General features: G+C 36.0%; 1 protein-coding gene across 4 annotated transcripts in view; it reads right to left on the reverse strand.

The window, feature by feature from the left end:
* Positions 1 to 19,427, reverse strand: part of LOC139136110 (DENN domain-containing protein 2B-like) — a 47,928-nt gene that overhangs the window by 10,426 nt on the left and 18,075 nt on the right. For all 4 annotated transcript variants that reach the window (XM_070703888.1, XM_070703892.1, XM_070703902.1 and 1 more), the window contains exons 3-11: positions 18,998 to 19,120; positions 11,288 to 11,435; positions 7,923 to 8,107; positions 5,490 to 5,651; positions 4,075 to 4,245; positions 2,941 to 3,030; positions 2,172 to 2,278; positions 1,582 to 1,759; positions 650 to 800 (exon numbers count right to left, since the gene is read on the reverse strand). In XM_070703888.1, the coding sequence (XP_070559989.1) occupies positions 650 to 800; positions 1,582 to 1,759; positions 2,172 to 2,278; positions 2,941 to 3,030; positions 4,075 to 4,245; positions 5,490 to 5,651; positions 7,923 to 8,107; positions 11,288 to 11,435; positions 18,998 to 19,120 (1,315 nt within the window). The remainder of the gene's footprint in view (positions 1 to 649; positions 801 to 1,581; positions 1,760 to 2,171; positions 2,279 to 2,940; positions 3,031 to 4,074; positions 4,246 to 5,489; positions 5,652 to 7,922; positions 8,108 to 11,287; positions 11,436 to 18,997; positions 19,121 to 19,427) is intronic.

Here is a 19,427-nt window from a genome sequence, read left to right on the forward strand (position 1 = left end):
TTTCATAGTCTGGTCTGTTTCACTGAGACGTGCGTTAATGGAAAATCACATAAAAAAGTTAGATGAAGCAATTATTCCAGTCACCAAATCTGTTCACCCCCTGATTCGATTCACTGTGACAAGGTCAACAATTATCATTGATAACTACTGAACTGAGAAGATTCTTTTAAAAGACACCAATGTGTCACAACAGTCAGTGTCAGGTCTGTCTGTATAGTCAGCTACCGGTATGTTTATGAATGTCTTTGCAACATACGGTAAGCCAGTGGGAGTCTTGTTTGTGTATTCTGTTTGGGGTCGTCAAATTGTCAAGTTTGTTAACAAACAAAGAGTTATGTGAGATTTTTTATACCATCTCTGGTTATTGTTGATCTTCAATATACACAAACTTAAAGGGACATCAAAGTCACTGTTTTGTGAGCTTTTTCATGAAATTTGTTTTGATATGAAAAGTAGTTTGTGTTGTTGGACTTTTTAGAAACATGCTGAAATACTGGTCAACTGTGCATAACTTCAGCTCTGTGTGCTGCCAGACAAGATTGAATATTCTGTGAAACATTTTAGGCTCTGTACCAAAAATTCAAAGTTGAGTAATCCAAGTTTATTCATTTGACTGTGCAGAGCCATACCGGCATTTTTTATCACTCACCATAGTCATCCTCGTTCTTGTGTTCATGGTTGTCACGGTAAACACCAGTGAGTGCCTTCTCCAGGGCCATCTGCACTTTCTTTGGTAAGATGGTATGCTCATCACCCACTGCTCGCACAAAACTCTGGTCATCCAAATTCACAACTAAGGCCTAATCCAATGAATCAATATGACGTACTGTTAGACAGTGGAACATTTGATCTCTTTCTAGCTTTGTTTTGCAGTGGATATTTAAATAGCAAGCACGTTTTATTCTTAAATCTATACTGATGCAAGAATTTTTTGAATACAATTTTAAATTACAGTCTACAACTGCAATTTTCATCATTACAATCATCTAAATCATATTCAACATGAAGTTTAGTGATTTGGGGATTAAACTCGTCTGAAACTGAACAAGTCTCGCAGGAAAAGGACGGAATCAATTACTTTTCCCACCTCGTACTATTTCTACTTCATCATACTTCTTAAATTGATAACACTGATTGTGATTGTAGCTGTGTTAGCAATACCCACAGGGCAATTGCTGATGTTGAAAAAAAATACCTATTTTGAAAAATACCTATTTTGTCTTTGTGCACCGAGGCCTGTCTTTATCTCTGAAGTTTGCGGTTAGATCCCTTGTTATATGATATTTTATAATATCTGAACAATGGTGGTAACAAACCACTAATAAGTAACAGTGTGCATAATCCAAAAGTTTTATTGAAGTTTTGAGACAAATATTTACTTTTTGCATATTAATGATGTAACTGTGATTACAAATCATGGTTTGAACAAAATTGAAATTTCAGAGTTCCATAGTCACCCAGGCGGGCAATTCAATTCTTATGTACCAGTACTGTATTTACAATATCGAGTACGGTCTGCTTCAATAGAATCAGGACAATATGTATAGCGCCTTGTGTGAGTGATTGTTGGATGTTTCTTACCTCATCTAACTCCAGGTCATCCAGCTGGGGTATACAGATCGACAGCAGGCCAATCATGTAGGGTGTAGGCAGACAGCACATCTCTATCAGGTGGATGGGTAACACTGGGATGTAGGCATGCTGCCAGGTGAACGGATACAGCATGGCAGCAAACGCATGGATACAACCGGATAATGTACTGTAGATGATAAAGGAGATGTTCATCATAGCATAAGTCATGATTTGGACCCCCAAATTAGTGAGACATAACTTTGATGTGTTATGATGCGTCAAGGGAAAATGTCATGAAAAGTTAAGTCTCAACATTTCTACATTTCCCAGCTTTTTACTTTGCCAATTCATCCCTTTCTTGCATACTTTCAAAGATTTTCACTAGTGCAAACAATATGGTTAAATCAGACATAGTAGAGACATAGTGAAATCTGGCTATCACTGGTTCAAATGAGAACATTAAATTACTCACAGAAACAAATGACATTTGGCCACTGAGGGCGCCATACAATCTATTTTTCATGCAGGCCTCATCTGCTGGCTTCAAAGGCACGAGACAAAAACGAAAACCGATTTTGTCCATGAAAAAAGTCTCTCACCTGAGTTTCTTGGCAGTAAAGATGATCCTCCGCTCCAAAATGATGGATGCAAAGATCTCAATGACTTTCTTCACACTTAGGAATTGTAATATACACCCAAAGTCAACCTGAAATATAGGGTCAGCTCTCAGTGTTGCACATATAATTGACACCTATATTTAAGCAATGTACTATAAATTTGTCAAGCTTTTCACAGTGTTCTTCTCTTTCAATGATATTTTTAAAAAAATTATCTTGATGCCAATTGTCTATATTTGACCCTGAAATTATGGTTGGATTCTGTGAAATGGATAAAAATCAAGCAACCTAGAAGCTGATATGGTGCCACTACTTTTTGTTAAAAATATACGTAATCAAATTTGTGCTATTATACAGAACGCTAAGAGACACATATCAGAGACAGTGATTGATGGTGGAACGGCACGAAGGTATTTTTCATAAATAGAACTAACATTTTAGGATGTTTTTGATTTTAGAAGATGAGTAGCTGTAACTTTTGATTATTTTGTCACTGTTTTTGTTTTTTTAATGTCAACGACAGTAGTAGGTGCTTCAACATGCTTCAGGGAGTATGATGAGAACTTGCAATTGTCTTACAAAACAACACCGGAAAAAAAATCATCAAACGTTACAGCAATTTACCCTTTAGGATTAGGACAAGGGTAAAAATTGCACAATGTCATGTTTTAGCAGTTAGATTAGTTTCCTTGACAAGCCATATCTTGGCAAGATATTACATAAGACAAAGGTGCACGAGAGTTTAACTCACATGTTCAAGTCTAGAATCCATCGAACGTTCCAAGACGACATCAGAGCTGTTTTCATCGGCTGGCGAGACGTCTACCTTTATAGTTTTGCCCTGTCAAGATAACAACAGCAGATTAGCATTCACAGCTATGGTGGGGAATGCTGAAAACTCAGCTTGTTAGATAGCCTGATGCAATGTAAGTCACGTCCATCTGTCTCATCTCAAGCAGTTTAAACATTAACCCTTTGACCGCCAAAGTCAATTCTTGTCACCTTTAGAAAGTATACTCCAGTCAATTTTTTCAGATTTTTGTCAAAATTTTGATAACAAATTGTAGCCAGTGAAATGTGACATCAATTTGATTCAAAATGATCAAAAAAGTACCAAAAAATTCATGAAAATTGGTAAAAATGTTGCACATATATGTTAATATGCATTGTAACATCTAGAGTTATCCCTTTGAAGGCCAAAGTCAGTTTTTGTTGCCTTTACAGAATGTAACTCCAACGACTTTTACTCAAATCTTGACAATTTTTTTAAAATTTTCCCAAAATTTTGGTTTAAAGTTCTATCCAATGAAAAGTTATGTCCATTTGAGCCAAAATTATTGAAAAAAAAAATTTACGAAGGAATTCACAAAAATTGGTAAAATGTTACTCTGAAATTCTGGTGGGAAAATTTACAGCTCTAAAAGAATTAATATCGCAGGTATTCAAGAGTTTGCGACTGAAACATTTTTGTGAAATTCCTGAACAGCATGTCTGTGTCACATGGCAACAAATGTATACCATTGAAAGTATTCCATTCGTATAATGTATGAAAGCAGAAATCTTTAATCCTCATTGGAATAGCAGATTTGCTGTTGATCATCATTGATGTCTCTACAGGTTTTGAAAATGTCTTTAATGCTTATCTGTGTGTGTTAAAATACTATGCACCTTTAAAGTGACCAAACCTACACTTCATGTACCTTACATAATGCCTGGATATTATACTTGACCGAACAAAACAGTGCAGAACTCAAGACATGGTTGACTTGTGCAACAAACATCCTGTTAGTTTTATCAGTTCTTTACAGTAACCATTTAGTCAAATAATTTCTCTATGCTACACGCTACCAGAGAATATTCCATTCAACAATCTATGACAACTCACCGGCCTGGGCATAGTCCTACTGCTGACAGCTTTCAGGAATTCATCCACGGATTGCTGTGAAATTTTCATTCTCTTCTCCACCTCATCTAGGATTTGATCGTAGAGGTTAAAACACCCGACTGGGCTCAATATGCAGTAGACTACAGGCAATCGGAGTCCTGTACCCATTGGCTGTGAAAGGAATACTGAGCGTTACAGAAAAACACCGATGTGGCTGGCTCTCAGTCATTTTTTGTTAATTTTTGCCATAACAGATATTCATTTAAGGTATACAGTCACCTGTAATCTAAATATGCCCATATATTGTCAAAGGGGTGTTCCTTGATATTCAAAATGCCCATGTGAGGGCGCTGTTTTTAAAAAGTGGCCACCCGCTTAAAATTTGTGATTGGTTAGGTTTTTTCTTCCCATGGTAACTGTGGCAAAATTGGAACAGGTGACAGTATACCTTTAACTGACACCATGGTAAAGGGCGACGAATTCGGACGCGCACACGCTTTAGAACGTTTCTGCGCAGATTTAACTCCAGCCTGCCGCAAATGGGTTATTTGTAGCGCATGTATTTAACATCACCTGTCATTGTTGAAATTGCGCTTTTACCTGATTTTTTGACCCGTGTCTTAGAAATACATGTGAGCTATATCCTTGTCATATTTTGACCCCCTAGGAAGCTGGTTTTTATTCAATATGAGCGAAAAATTAACATTTCTCTCCCATTTATATGGCGCAAATTACCCATTCACCTGGAGATATTGTAAAAAGTAGCGTGGTGACACCCTTTTATTAAAAGTGTAAACTAAATTGTATTATGTCAGGAGTTTATTCGCCAAGTTTGGTCAAAATGACACCATTCAAAGCGACAGGAAGAAAGTTCGAAAATTATGTAGTGATATAATTTCTATATCGTCATTTTGTAATCGATACTTATGTTAACATTTCTTCACAAACATGAAAACTATACATTTGATAGATATGGACCTTAAGTCTTGGTATTTATTAAAATTAACTCATTTGCTAAGCGTTTGATAATTGTTTTCTTTAGTTTAAGTGAATTATATCATTTTATTTATTTCTAACGACGCCATTTTAAACGTCCGTTTCCATGGAAACAAGCGTGGTGACCCCCATTTTTTATTTCATTTTTGCACTTGCACAACTCCAAGAATATTTGTGCAAAGTTTCAAGAAAATTACACCACAACTTAATTTGACGTAATTGGTAGTACTTCACCTTAACTGACACCATGCCATTCTTGAAAGTCTTCTCAATGTTTTCTCTCTTTTCTGTGGTTAAACGTTTCAGTGATTTCAAATGTTTGTAATATTCTGTGTTTCAAGGTGGGTCTTAAGTCTTTCACTTTAAAGGCGCATACTACCTCAATACAAAATATGTATTTTCTGGGAGAACTCTCTCACCATTAACCTCCTGCAGTATCCATACGTCCTTGATCCGTCCAGGCTAGTCAGTACAAAGGAAAACGTCTCCACCCTGTCAGAATGGATGGGAGCCCAGTTAGCGGCATCTGGAAAACAGAACTGTGGGATAGCTGGCAGTCTCTCCTTGCTGGTACCACTCACCTGTGCAGGAAAATTACGCAGTAATGAGAAAGTATTTGTGAATTTATTACAATTTTAGATTTTCCCTCTTAACATTTTCTTTGCCAAACTTTCATATAACTGTCTTAGTTTACAACAAAGCTTGGATTATAGTCAGTCTACAGTGGTCAACCAAGGGCCAAAGAAAAAGTGACCATTGTCAAAACATGTGTACAGTGGTCAAACAAGGGACCAAGAAAAAGTGACCACCATATGGAGGTGGCCTTCCTATACAGGGTTGATGTGGCAATACAGTACTTTGGGTACACATGGTGTTTCCTTGTGGTGAATTTAGGAAAAGATAACAGCAATAATAAAATTCAATATCGAAAATCTCTAAAAACAATGATATGGTTTGATGCAGCTATAAAATTTTGTCAAAAAGAGACTCATTTCTTGTTTTCAGTTAAAGCACTTGTTGACAGTGGTCACTCAGAGTCAGATTTCTGACCATGTTGTACCAAATTGGAACAATTCTATGTGGCAACTGATCACATAAGAGAGGTTGAGTTGTTCTAGATACGGTAGATGAGCATTAAAGGGACAAAGTCGTCCATTTTTTCATGAATTTTGTTTGATATGAGATACTACTTGTATTGTTTGACATGTTGAAAGATACTGAATGAATGGGTGACCATGCACACTGGTATATCAACCCTGGTTTTAGACACGATACATGAAACCATGGCAAAAATGAATTAATGGTCACGCCGATTATTCATTTTTCGCCATGGTTTCATTAAATTTGTCTAAAACCGGGGTCGAATATCTGCATGGTCACCCATTCATTCAGTATCTTTCAACATGTCAAACAATATAAGTAGTATTTCGTATCAAACAAAATTCATGAAAAATGGGCGACTTTGTCCCTTTAAGTATGTACATGTACAATGCCACAGAACTGTCACAAGGTGACCAATAAGGAGGTGACGCCTCAGTAAGGGTGACCACTAAGACAGGTTTTATTGTATACAGGTACATTAGGACCCAAGGGTTAAAATAAACACTGTGGGTTTACACCATGGCAATTTTCAAAGTTGTAAGTTTGTCCCCTTCACTGGCTTCCAGTAGGTGATATTTGTAACTTCTGAACACTTCGTCTTTAGTTTAAGAATTTGTTGAAATTTCAAAGAGTCAGCCCAATATCAACACACACTTTAAGTACCGTTACAGTTTCCACCAGTCAAAGAGTCTGAAAGTCAGTGAGGCATGAAATTTGCTTCAGGGCTGGGATAATTAAAATTCACACATGAGGAATGACAAATTCACTGCATTCACCCGGGTGTAACTCTACATCAATTATCACGCACAAAGTCTTATGAACTCCACGCCGAGTTACAAGTGTGCCATGGAAAACATTGTATATATGCGTAACACAATCAGTGTTCAAATTTTGCTTTCAAATTGACATATTATAATGATAATAATATTTTATTGCTTGCTTGTAAATATAGGATTTATTTGTTGTTCAAAACCTGTCAGAAGTTCAACCTTCCAATAACCTATTTCAGCAACTGATCTCTATGGAGGGAAGTTCTGATCACAATTTCATTGTGATTGTTCCTCACTTCAAAACTTTCATTTAGAGGAGGGGGTTTCAGAGTTCAAAGGTAGTTTCAAACACCCTGTGGTTTTCAGATTATCCGTGGTCCCTCAGAGGACACACTGCTTCCAGGTCCCATCCATATCATTATTTGCATCAGATTTTAAACGTTTCTATCCCACAGGCTTGTACATGTATTTGTCTACAGTGGCAAAAAATACAGTGACACATTTTCATTGGAAATTACTACAATTACATTATCGTTTTCATGCTTTCACTTTTATTGTTCCTTCTAGCCTTCTGCCAGTTTCATTTGTATGTGTTTTTTTATTAATTTGTAACACTTGACGGTTCCATGAATTACTGTACAATTATTTAAATTAGTTTTTTAATTATTTATTTAACCCTTTGAGCGCCAAAGTCAAATTTTGACGTCTACTGATATATCAAAATATACGGCAGTCAACTTTTTTCTAAATTTTGCTAAAATTTTGATAAAAATCTGAAGCCAATAAAATGTGATGTGCATTTGGTCCAAAATTGTCAAAAAAATTACAAAAATTTCACAAAATTGGTAAAATGTTGCACACTATAATTTTGGTGGGAAAAATTGCAGCGCTCAAAGGGTTAGTTCAGAAATCTATACGGTACATCCCATATAAAAAAATACATATCTTAAAGATACCCAACCATAATATTTTGGAACATACCTCTTTTGGATGCTGCTGCTTAATGACAGGCTCATAGAGTCCAGTGGTTTGTTTCTTCTGTAGCTCTACTCTCACTATGCAGTCAAATATCTGTTGGTATCGCATTCCAGCCCTGATCTTATCCAAGGTACAGTAAACGGCAGTCTCCTTCACCGACTTCACATGTCGAAGTCTCCTTCTGTGATCTGCGGATAAATATTACAGAAAATGTGAACTTACACATGTACATGTACTGTACCAATCGAAAATTCAGGATAACGTGCAGCAAATATATAGTGTGCTAAATATATATAGCAGTCTCTTAATTTTATAAGTTCTTTGATGTTAATTAAAGGTAGAATCACCTTAGACAAAGATATTCAAACACTCACATTTTTACAAGTCTTTCTGATCTACCACTTGTGGGGGCTCATTTGAAAGCTCTTGGAGTTGGAAAAAGTTTTACCGTCTTTGTTTTTCAAAAATTTCATTTTGCCCCGTAGAGTTAGCAAAGGGACGGTGGCCATTTTGAATATCAAATATCTGTAAATGTCAGATAAGTTCTTTCTCTAGTACCAGACTTTGCTCAGTGACCCCTGATTTCTATTCTTGATTTGGTACGACAATGGTTGAAAGTTTCATTTGGGAAAGTTTGAGGAAAAGTTTAAGTCTTTCACTTTCGAGACGCATACATGTTCTACCAGTATCTTAACCCTTTGAACCCGGCTCGGACATAAATGTCCCCATGATGTCATAGGGTACCAGGGAGTCAGGGTGCAAAGGGTTAACACATAGCAAGGGCATTTTCAAAACAAAATTAATGTCTATTTCTCAAATATTAAGAATGTTTTTCCTAAACTCTATAAACTCTCAGAGCAGTGTTCAAGTACAGCCTGGGTCACCGAGAGGTTCGGGTTCAAAAGTTCACACACTGAATCATTTTAAATGATGTGCTTCCTGATCTGCTGAGTGTAATCAATGCCAGTCATGTGGTCTAGAGCCCAATGACTGGTTCCTTGTTGATCCAAGAGCAAGTTCATGCCAGCACATGCAGTAATTGAGATCATTCTTCCGTATCCTAGTACATTTACAATTGAAGTGAAAGTAAATATGAATACACTCTGTCTTGTCCCACTCATACAGAGCTTAAAAAATTATGATTCATGATTGTGTATTTTATGACAGCTAGGCAATACTCTACGTATGTTTTGAAAATGACAATACCAATTATGGTATAACTTATGATACTACCTGCATTTTCATTATTTTTGTTTGTGAAACAGGCATATTTTTCTACGTTTTCTCGCTATTTTTTTGAAATAAAAAGTACTAGACTTGCTAATACAGAATATCTTGTATGATATGTAATGTATTTGTAGACATATCGATTCTAATGTGCTAAAAATCCAGTTGTTCATACATTATGTAACATTACAAACTTGGGAAACTTCACTGCACCGGTATTCTAATTTTGCAACAAAGTCCAAACTGATAGTTTGGCATATAACACACATACAGATTCCAGTATCTTGATGAGTGGAACACATTAGGTTTTTTTCAGTATGATTCAGGAAGAAGAAAAAGAAAAGAAACTACATTTTATGAACAGACCAAAATTAACAGAAAATTCATAAAAAGTTACACTAATGGAGTTCTGACCATTGTTTTTTTTCTCTACCAAATTTTACACATCTTTGATCCAAATTAAAGGGACAAAGTTGGCCACTTTTCATGAATTTTGTTTGATACGAGATACTACTTACAAATTAAATAAACCATCGCAAAATGAATAATGGTCATGACCATTAATTCATTTTTGCGATGGTTTCATGTATCGTGTCTAAAACCGGGGTCGAATATATGCATGGTCATCCATTCATTCAGTATCTTTCAACATGTCAAACAATATAAGTAGTATCTCGTATCAAACAAAATTCATGAAAATGGCCGACTTTGTCCCTTTAAAGTAGGAACATGGCCTGAAAGTTTCATTCCGGTTGCAAAATGTGAGTATCAGTTCAGTTAGCCTCATTCAGATGTTTCAAATGCTTTCAACCGTTTCCACTGTTCAACTGGAACGTAGCAAATCTTGCACACATCCTCTTTGTAGAGTTTTCTATGTCTTAATGAAGTCTTAACATAAAATCTTCTGCAGCTAATACAAATGTATCCAATCATAAACCCTAGATTCCATTTAAACCATATTAGCATCAAATTGTTTCCATTTTTTTACATTAGAATATTCTATTTATAAAGTAATCACAATTCTTTTATGTGCCTGTTACTTCATGTTATGTGACCTTTCAACCTACACTATAGTATTTCATTAATTTGTCCTCAATTTTATACATATTTATTTACCCTGATAGTTGTTCAAATGTTCATAGATTTTTTAATACCCTAATACATCAAGCAATAAAGATTTTTATCTCCAGAATAAATGTTTATTTCCTAAATTTGATCAAAAGTCAACATTTAAAATTGACTTTTCGTTCATGATTGATTTTTAAATGTCTCTGACAAAAAACTTCAAATTCAGTTTTTCTAGACAGAAGAAAACAGTTAAGACAGACGGTGCACAGGAACTTCAGAGACTAAGTTGCATTGGTTGATTCAGCTGGCCATCCAATTTTTCCACAGCTGAAATTTCTGCAAATATCCGAAAACTTTCTTGTGATTTTTGTCAAACAGCTAAACCAAGTGATCCCTCTGACCTCTAGTGATAAACTGAAGTCATAAAACAGAAAGCTGAGAGACGAAATTCAGTTGTCCACATATAGTTTATATATTCATAACATAATGACTGACACTGTATGTCACTGTATTTTGAGTGCTGTGTTTTTCCCACTAAAATTTCAGTGCAACATTTTACCAATTTTTATGAACTTTTCTGTAATTTATCTGATAATTTTGGACCAAATGAACGTAACATTTTGTTGGCCACAGTATTTTATCAAAACTTTAGCAAAAATCTGACAAAAATTGACTAAGGTATATCTTATAAGGGTGACAAAAATTGATTTTGGCACTCAAAGGGTTATGCAGAAACACTTGATTGCATGGTATACTACCCAGTACAAGGTTCATTTGCTAAGCACAAGATTGTCAGACAAGCAATGGCCAACCTGGATCAATAAATAAACTGTAGAGTACAAATTCTGTACACAGGTGATTTCCAAATCAGTGGAGCTGGAACTTCAAAGAATATTTTTCAATCATATACTGACATCCCTGTGAGAAAAATGTTGAAAACTACAGTGGGAAAAGAAACAAATACAGTGAACGCTTATAAGTAAATATTAAAATAACACACAAAAATAGGAAATGTGAAATGACACACAACCAGTTGAAGAGAAACGGTCTGAGACACATGACCTTTGACCCACCTGCTTCTGACATCTCTGTTTCGTTGTCACTATCAGCACTTTCTTGGGACATACTCTCAGCCATTCCGGCAGCATCAGTTGAGCCTTTGTCCTTCTTCGTCTTCTTCAACTTGAACACCATGAATGCGTCGTTGATCTTGCGTTGGATCTGTGTGGAGGAAATGCGAGGCAAAATATTCAGGCATGTGACCCTTAAGCTTGGCTTTTGCCAGGCTTGGCGCCTAACACTTCCCACTCACGGCACATCGGGGATCACTGTGTAGTAGGTAAACACTGCGGTATATGCTAATTGAATAAATGTAGAAATCAAATATGCAAATTGAGAAAAACACACAAAGTATGTCTGTTATGCAATTTTACCACGAGAAAATGATACATTATGAAACATTAACGACAATTAATAGTGAGGTTGTTTCTGAGTGAACTGGCAGATCAATTTTGTTAATTCATGAGTTGGCGATGATCAATCAAGTCTTGTGAATAAATTGATCTGTAGTAGGCCACCTATTTCCAGAATGTATGGCAAACTTCTTTGACATTCCTTTTTATTACTCTGAGAACAAACAAGTACAGCAGGAATGCAGGGGCAAAATTCCCATTTCCGATACAGATTTCCAAAATACAAAGCTGTAAAATGCTATGTTGTCATAGGGCTGATTTTCACAAAACATCCATCATGCATATGAGCCTCGCTCAAGAGTTTTGGAAAGCTGCCAAAACATACCGTGCTGGTACTGGGAAGAAATTCTGATGATTTGTTTTTAATATTGACAATTTCAGATTTGGCACACACTTAAATGGAGGTACAACAGAGAGTATTTTGAGAATCAAAACAGACATCAGCACAGACAGAGGGCACACAATGAACAGGCAGAGAGTTCCCATTGACATATTCACTTTCAAATACCTCTCCCAGCCATCACTTGTAACATACAGCATGGAGGGCTATTGACATGCATGTGTGAATTTCTACAGTTATAGGCTAATTCATTGCTAGAGTCATCAACACAAAAGGCACTGGCCCAAATATAACTGGAATTCAGAGTTGCATAACAGTACAAATATGTGAAGAAGATCTTAAAGCACAACACCTAAACGTTCAAACTATACTGGGATCCAATCACAAACATGTTTCTCACTTGTCCTTGCTTAGTGTACCAGCGCATTCAAGACTGCGTACTGTACATGTATCCATTAATACAGGTACATGCAATGTGCTATGTCGGGTACATCTCCCGAAGTTCAGCTGTATGGTAAAATGTCAAGGTCAGGTTACAGGTAAACTTCCTCTAAAACCAATGTCAACTGTAGTCTGATATGGCACTGAGTATAAACGGTATGTGGCCAGTATGATTTGCTTCAGTCTAAAGTCTAACCCTTGTTTCCACCTCCAAATGAATCAGTTTTAAGTTTGAAAGGAGAGCTAGATCCTAGACTAGCCCGCCTGAGACATCCAAAATTCTGTTCCCTCCAGGAAATGGGAAGGTACATGTAATGGTAGTAATTATAGTCAGGAGCTGCACAAACTGTGCTTTATACAAGTAGATAGTTCACATCTTGCAAGTGAAAGAATTAAACTTTTGATTCAACTTTCCTTTTATTAAAACTTTTAACCATTCTCTTGGCAAATCAAGGATGAAATAAAGTTTGGGACAAGAGAAGCAATGAATCCCTGTGAAAAACAGTCATGCACTTAAATATATACGTAACCTTATATTGGTTGCACTCATCATGACTGTAAATGACTGTCAATTTCCAGAATTCTTGTCCTTGGTCAAACAAAACATGTTAAGGTAGAATGTGCCTCGGGGACAGATATTCAGACTCTCAAACTTTTACATGTCTTTTCTGATCTACCATTTGTGGCAGTTCATTTTAAAGCTCTTGGTGTAAAAAAAAATTTCAGCAGCTTAGTTTTTCGAAATTTGAAAAGTTTATTTTTCTCCATAGAGTTAACACAGGGATGGCGGCCATTTTGAATTTTAAATATCGGTAAATCCTGAGTTATTTGTTTCTCTAGTACCAAAATTTGCACAGTGACCCCCAATTTTTATTCTTGATTTTGAAAGAGAGTGGTTGAAAGATTCCTAAAAGAAAGTCTGAGCAACAGTTGAAGCCTTTTACTTTCGAGGTGCATACTACCTTAAAAGTTTGTGAGACAAAAAAGTATTGTATTGTGTCGGATGTACAAGAAATCCTGCAAAAGGACTGTATTTAACACATGCCGGTAGATCATATTGCAGTCTACCACTTCCTGATATTGATTAAATATCATGTGACACATCTGTTTTACAAAATTTATAAACTGCACCTTGGTCACGAGAAAATGAAAACATGAGCACCTACGGTAACGAAAGGCAAGCAGTTCAAATTTTTAAGTAACTGAAATTTTTGATAAAATTTTTGATATTTTTGATCTTAGAAACAAATATTTTCTTTACCCTGAATCAGATTGAATTCACAGTATTAAATTTGTTTGTATAATACATTATGTACAATATGAAATGTTGACAATTTAATTCTCTAGTCAAGACTAGATTTAAGTTGTCCACAGTAACTATGGACATTTCTCACATACTACAACGTGTAGGCTGACACCAGTTCAACATCATTTTGAAGGTATTATAAGAAACTGCATTTGAAACACAGATCAACAACTACGAACAACTTTAAAAATTAAAATGCTATTGAAGCTTCCATCTTTATACTGCAACGTTCATCATGTGCTGCCATCAGGTAAAACATGTGAGGCATACTATCTCCCGTTTGATGCATTTTAGTGAAGATTTAATTTTCCCACCAAAATTTGAGTGCTACATTTTACCGATTTTTATGAATTTTTCTGTAATTTTTTTTGATAATTTTAGACCAAATGGACATAAAAGTTAATTGGCTACAGTTTCTTATCAAAATTTTGGCAAAAATCTGAAAAAAATTGACTGGAGTACATTTTGTAAAGGTGGCAAAAAATTGACTTTGCTGCTCAAAGGGTTAAACATTTGAAGATCCTTGAAAACAGACACACTCTAAACATGGCTTTTACTGACTAAACCAAATGCAACATATTTGTTTACCATACCATGTACATGAAGGTGAGAAAACACACAAAAGTTTTTGTCAAAAATAGCCTTTTGCTGACTCGGTAGTTGGGGAAGTAACAGGTCTGTCAGAACAAAGGTTAATTGTTTAAAAAAAATTTACAGCAGTTGCAATGCAGTACATCGGTAGAAGCCAATGACTTCACAACATGTAGATTTTAGAATTCCACCATCAAGGGACTCAGATCAGCATTATTAAAGGTAGGACTAAAACTTTTGCTTATACCCTTTTTCTGAGCAAAATTCTAACTGTTCTCTTTCAAAATCAAGAATTAAAATTTGGGAACCGTTCAAATTTTGGTAATACAGAAACAAATCACTGAATTTCTTTCACTGACATTGAAATTTCAAAATGGCTGCCATGGCTGTGTTAACTCTACCGGTACATGGGCGAAATTTTCATTTTCTATTCTGACAAACAGAAGATGGTGAAAATTATTTTTACTCCATGAGCTTTAAATAGTACACCAATAAAGTATTGTAAAGCACTGGGAGTCCGATAAATTTCTGTTTCTGAGGTGCTCTCTCTCTAACACATGCAAACACATGCAAACAGATTTCAAGAAAGTTTAGAATTAGCTTTCTGGCGAGGATTTTTTTTGTACTTTCTGTGACAATATTTATGGTGCCTGCAGGTAACTTTGTTCCAATTTGAATGTTTCATCTGTTCAACCACTGCATAAATTTCTAGATCTGCCATATTCAATACTCACAGGTTGACAGACTTACTGCAAAGCTAGTATTTCAGCGGCCTTTGTTGACAACAATGCTTACCATTTCTTCCTCTTTTAGCAGAAACTAAAAATTATCATTCAATTGACAACCTGCTGCATTGTCTGCCCTAAAGTTGTGATGGCATAGGTTTATTTACTCTAAGGGTTATTTAGGGAAGTTGACATTCAAGCGTTAATGAAAGGTGACTCACGCACCATATTGTCAAGTTCAAGGAATTTTGAATCTTCTATTGATGAGTGACAATGCTAATTAGCAGCCAATCATGACTTTCCCTCAAGTCAAACCAGTATAGGGCGTCCAAAATTATTACTATCAGGGAGTCAGGACACTGAGATAGTCTACAAAAAAAGTGCAAATCTTTCACCAATGAGAAAAAAATTCAACAAGAAAATGGGCAGCCGAGATTGCTCCTAGTCAAAAGCAAGTCAACTCTGTCCCATGTCATGTTAAAATGAAACATACTATCCGCGTGATTGTATGTTCAACAGAGGTGAGAGGATATTACTAACTTACTTAGGTCATTTACAGTTCAAAAACACAGTGACTCAACAATTTCAAGGTACATGAACATCTCCTTTTCTGTTGAAACAGTTCATGGATGTTGGACTATAGGTAAACCTACCACAGTACAGTGTATTTGCAACAGATTGGATGTACCTGTATGTAGCGGTTTAGCAAAGCAAATATGAAATATCACTCAAATACAAATACACTGAACCTCTAGGACAGAAAGATTAACATTTGATCTCATGAGAACACCAAGGAATCAAAGTACTGTGTGGATACAAACTATGTCTTTCCTACATACAGCACATGGCTATACTGAAGACATACATTGTACAATGGATAGAAAAAGAAATGTACCGAGTATATACATGTACCTACATGTATATGCTTCGTGGGAGATCGTACAGTGTTTGTTAACGATGACATCCAGTCTCATAACATATGGTACAGCTTGATAGGAACTGAACTAGCACTCACTAGACGTCTGATTTATGTGTATATCCCAAATGAATGACGAGGAAGTTCAATCGACAACTTTTGACCCTCTTACCCCTGTTGGCTGAAAGATTGAACAATCCAACCCACTAGAAAACAATGGGTATGTTCTAAATTCAGCCAGTTGGAGGGCAAAGTGGCACAGGTACTTACCTTCTTGACATTACGATTCACTGCCATCGTGTACATACAGTTTTCTCACAGCAAAACGATCACATATGATCTAACAGCCAAGATGTTCCACTCAAATCAAATAAACCAACTGCTATGTGACGTTCAAGAAACTTGATTCCATCGTGTGAGTTTCAGATGAATGCTCAATGATAATAAATTTCACTAAAACTAATTTAAATCAAATCGGTTATCACAGGTCCATACAGCATTGGGGAATGGATGGGAAATGAAAACCGTATACAATCTAATCATCAGGTATCACATTACAAGCTTTCTAACTTCCTGTTTCCGGGAAAATCATTACATAGCATACAGAAAAATACGTACATGTCAGTTTCTGAAATGCACATATGATTGGCTAATATAGCAAGTCACATCTGGCGCTATACATAAAAAAGAAAGGCCATAAAAAATCTGATTAATTTCAGAGTGTAGTCCATGTTACTTCCAGACCTGTGCGTCATGTATATTTTTCCCATTTTTGCCATGTGGAGAAAACAGCAACATCATATCCTCAACTCAAACACCTACCTGAATGGCAAGGATGCTTGATGCTTGAAACCTGATACCCATTACACGTTAACAAATAGACGAGAAAGTATTTTGCTAATAGAGGAATACATAACTCTCTGATATGGAAGTGATTTGAGAACGAAGAAAAAAGAAAACTGTATTGCTTTATCTGCAAATGTTGGGGGGGGGGGGCAGAAAGCATTTTTTCTCAGGTTACACAAGATATGAAGAGGTGTATTATTGATATCAAATCAGCCATTTGAAGTTATTCCACAGGGAATGCTGGGAAATGTCTGACACAGATTGTGGAAACATGTGTAGGAGAGCAAAGTTACACTGTATGATGTCATTTCTGCTTCCGGACAGGAACAGGACAAGGTCAAGCAGAACTGGAGTTGGTCTCTGACGTGAATACCTCATATATTACGGTAGTGACAAATCAATGAGCTCTTGCTTTTGATGTGTTCTCAATTATGTTGGTTGCTTGTGAAATCAAATATATTCCATTACTCCATAAGGTCATGCTGAAATGTCTTCACAAGTGGTGGTCATCTACCGGTAGTCAACAAAACCTGGGGGGTGTGTATTTATACACATTATATTTTCACGACTGATTATATCTAGGCTAGAATTCATTTGACAGCAGTAAGTTGATATTGTACGCAGTATCATGGGTTTGTAAGGCTAGTACTTCCTTATTTAATACTTTTTAAGAAGCAGAATAAAATGAAAAGGAAATTGTTTTTCAGGTTTTTAAAAAAATCATGGAACTGGAACTCGTAGTTGAAAAGTTATAGTGACTGTCCTTGAAAGCACACTGCACATTTGTACACTATTGTTCCTGTATTGGTCAGATTCCGGTATTGGATACCATAGTTGTACTGGACACTCGACCAAAAGTCATATTTCACATCGACACATACTTCTTCATTGTTATGTCACGGTGATAACTATATAAGGAAATCATTTTCATCGTAAAACAACCCTGAGAAGACTTGCAGAAATGTTTTTTCAGTATTTTTATGATAAAAGTCTACGAAGATTCGGTAAACAGCTAGTACCGGTACACACAATGTGTCACTGTACACAACTTATTCTGAACATTGAATGTACCGTATCTGTCAGCCATACCGGTATATACTGACTGACATATGCACATTAGCACCTTGTAAACCACATGCCTACATACCTGCCACTTTGGGAATTGCATGTCTTGCTGATATGTTCACTTTGAAATTATTCAGACAGGAGTACTCCCTTTTCCTGCCAAGTCAACACAGTTCACAGCAGCCAAGCAGGAATGTAAACGAAACTATGCCTTTTTTTTTAATGCAGTCGCAGATTTTATAAAGTTGCCAACCTAAAATGTCGGCTACATGTCCAACTTGGTTTGATAAGTCATGTGTAAGCACGTGTTTAAGGTCAATTACACCTTGGGGACAGATATTTAGACTCTTATTTACCCCATTCTTTTCTGATCTACCGTACTCCTTGGGGGTCTCATTTTGAAGCCCTGGGAGAGAGAACTTTGACCATCTTAGTGTTTTGAAAATCGACAAAATTATTTTTCCCCATAGACTTAACACAGAGATGGCGGCCATTTGGAGAAATCTTGGTAAATCTTGGTTAATTTGTTTCTCTGGTACCAAAATTGCACAGTGACCTCCTATTTTTATTATTCTTGTTTTGAAAGAAATTGGTTGAAAGATTCCTTGGGGAAAGTTTGAGCAAAAGTTTTAAGTCTTTCACTTTAGAGGCGCATATTACTTTAAAAAGACAGACCATAACTTTCTATCATTATCACCAATTTTCTCAACTTGGAAAAAACAAAAGTATGATAAATTCTCTTCACAGAGGGCAATATTCAAGATGTCATATGAAGCATGAGATTGAAATGAATGTAGGGAGCCAATTCATAAATGCATAGACATTAACTTTGTTCCATCAGTACTCACTTTCTTAACTCTTGCAAGATATCTAACTACAGGTAATTTTACAAAAACAAAAGTATCACCAATTCTCTTTACTGAGGGCAGTATTCAGAATGCAAGAAGGAAGTCCAGAACAAATATGGACGTACATGTACTACCAATATGAAGAGATTTGAACTGGGATAGATAGAAAAACAATAGGACATTAGGAACATTTCTCATCATGATTCCAAAATATATATTTGTTGAAGACATACCCATGGGAGCTTTTTCTTATCACTGTCATCCTCCATCATGTCGTGATTTGTGGATGCTGGGTTGTTTTGTCCGTCGAGAGAACTGGATCGTCTTTGCAGTTCTGAATGAAATTTGACTGAACCCTGCGCACAACAAGATGTCCATGTTATTCAGGATTATTTCAACAACAAGAAAGGCAACTCTCACATGGCACAATATCTTCTAGATATCCACATTGCAATTTTCTTAGCTGTGTTCACTCTAGATTTTGTACTCTTTGTATTATATTCTGTGCAGGTCATACAATCATCAACCCAAAATTCTACCCAGATGCATGTGCATGTCTTTTAAAAAATAAGTCACCAAATTTATGATGCAAAAATCTATATACCAAGTATGTACTAAAATTTTTCAAACACACAGATTTTGTGCGTTGCTGATAGTGTAAAT

The sequence above is a fragment of the Ptychodera flava genome, chromosome 1 (assembly GCF_041260155.1).
Source record: "Ptychodera flava strain L36383 chromosome 1, AS_Pfla_20210202, whole genome shotgun sequence".
NCBI lineage: Eukaryota > Metazoa > Hemichordata > Enteropneusta > Ptychoderidae > Ptychodera > Ptychodera flava.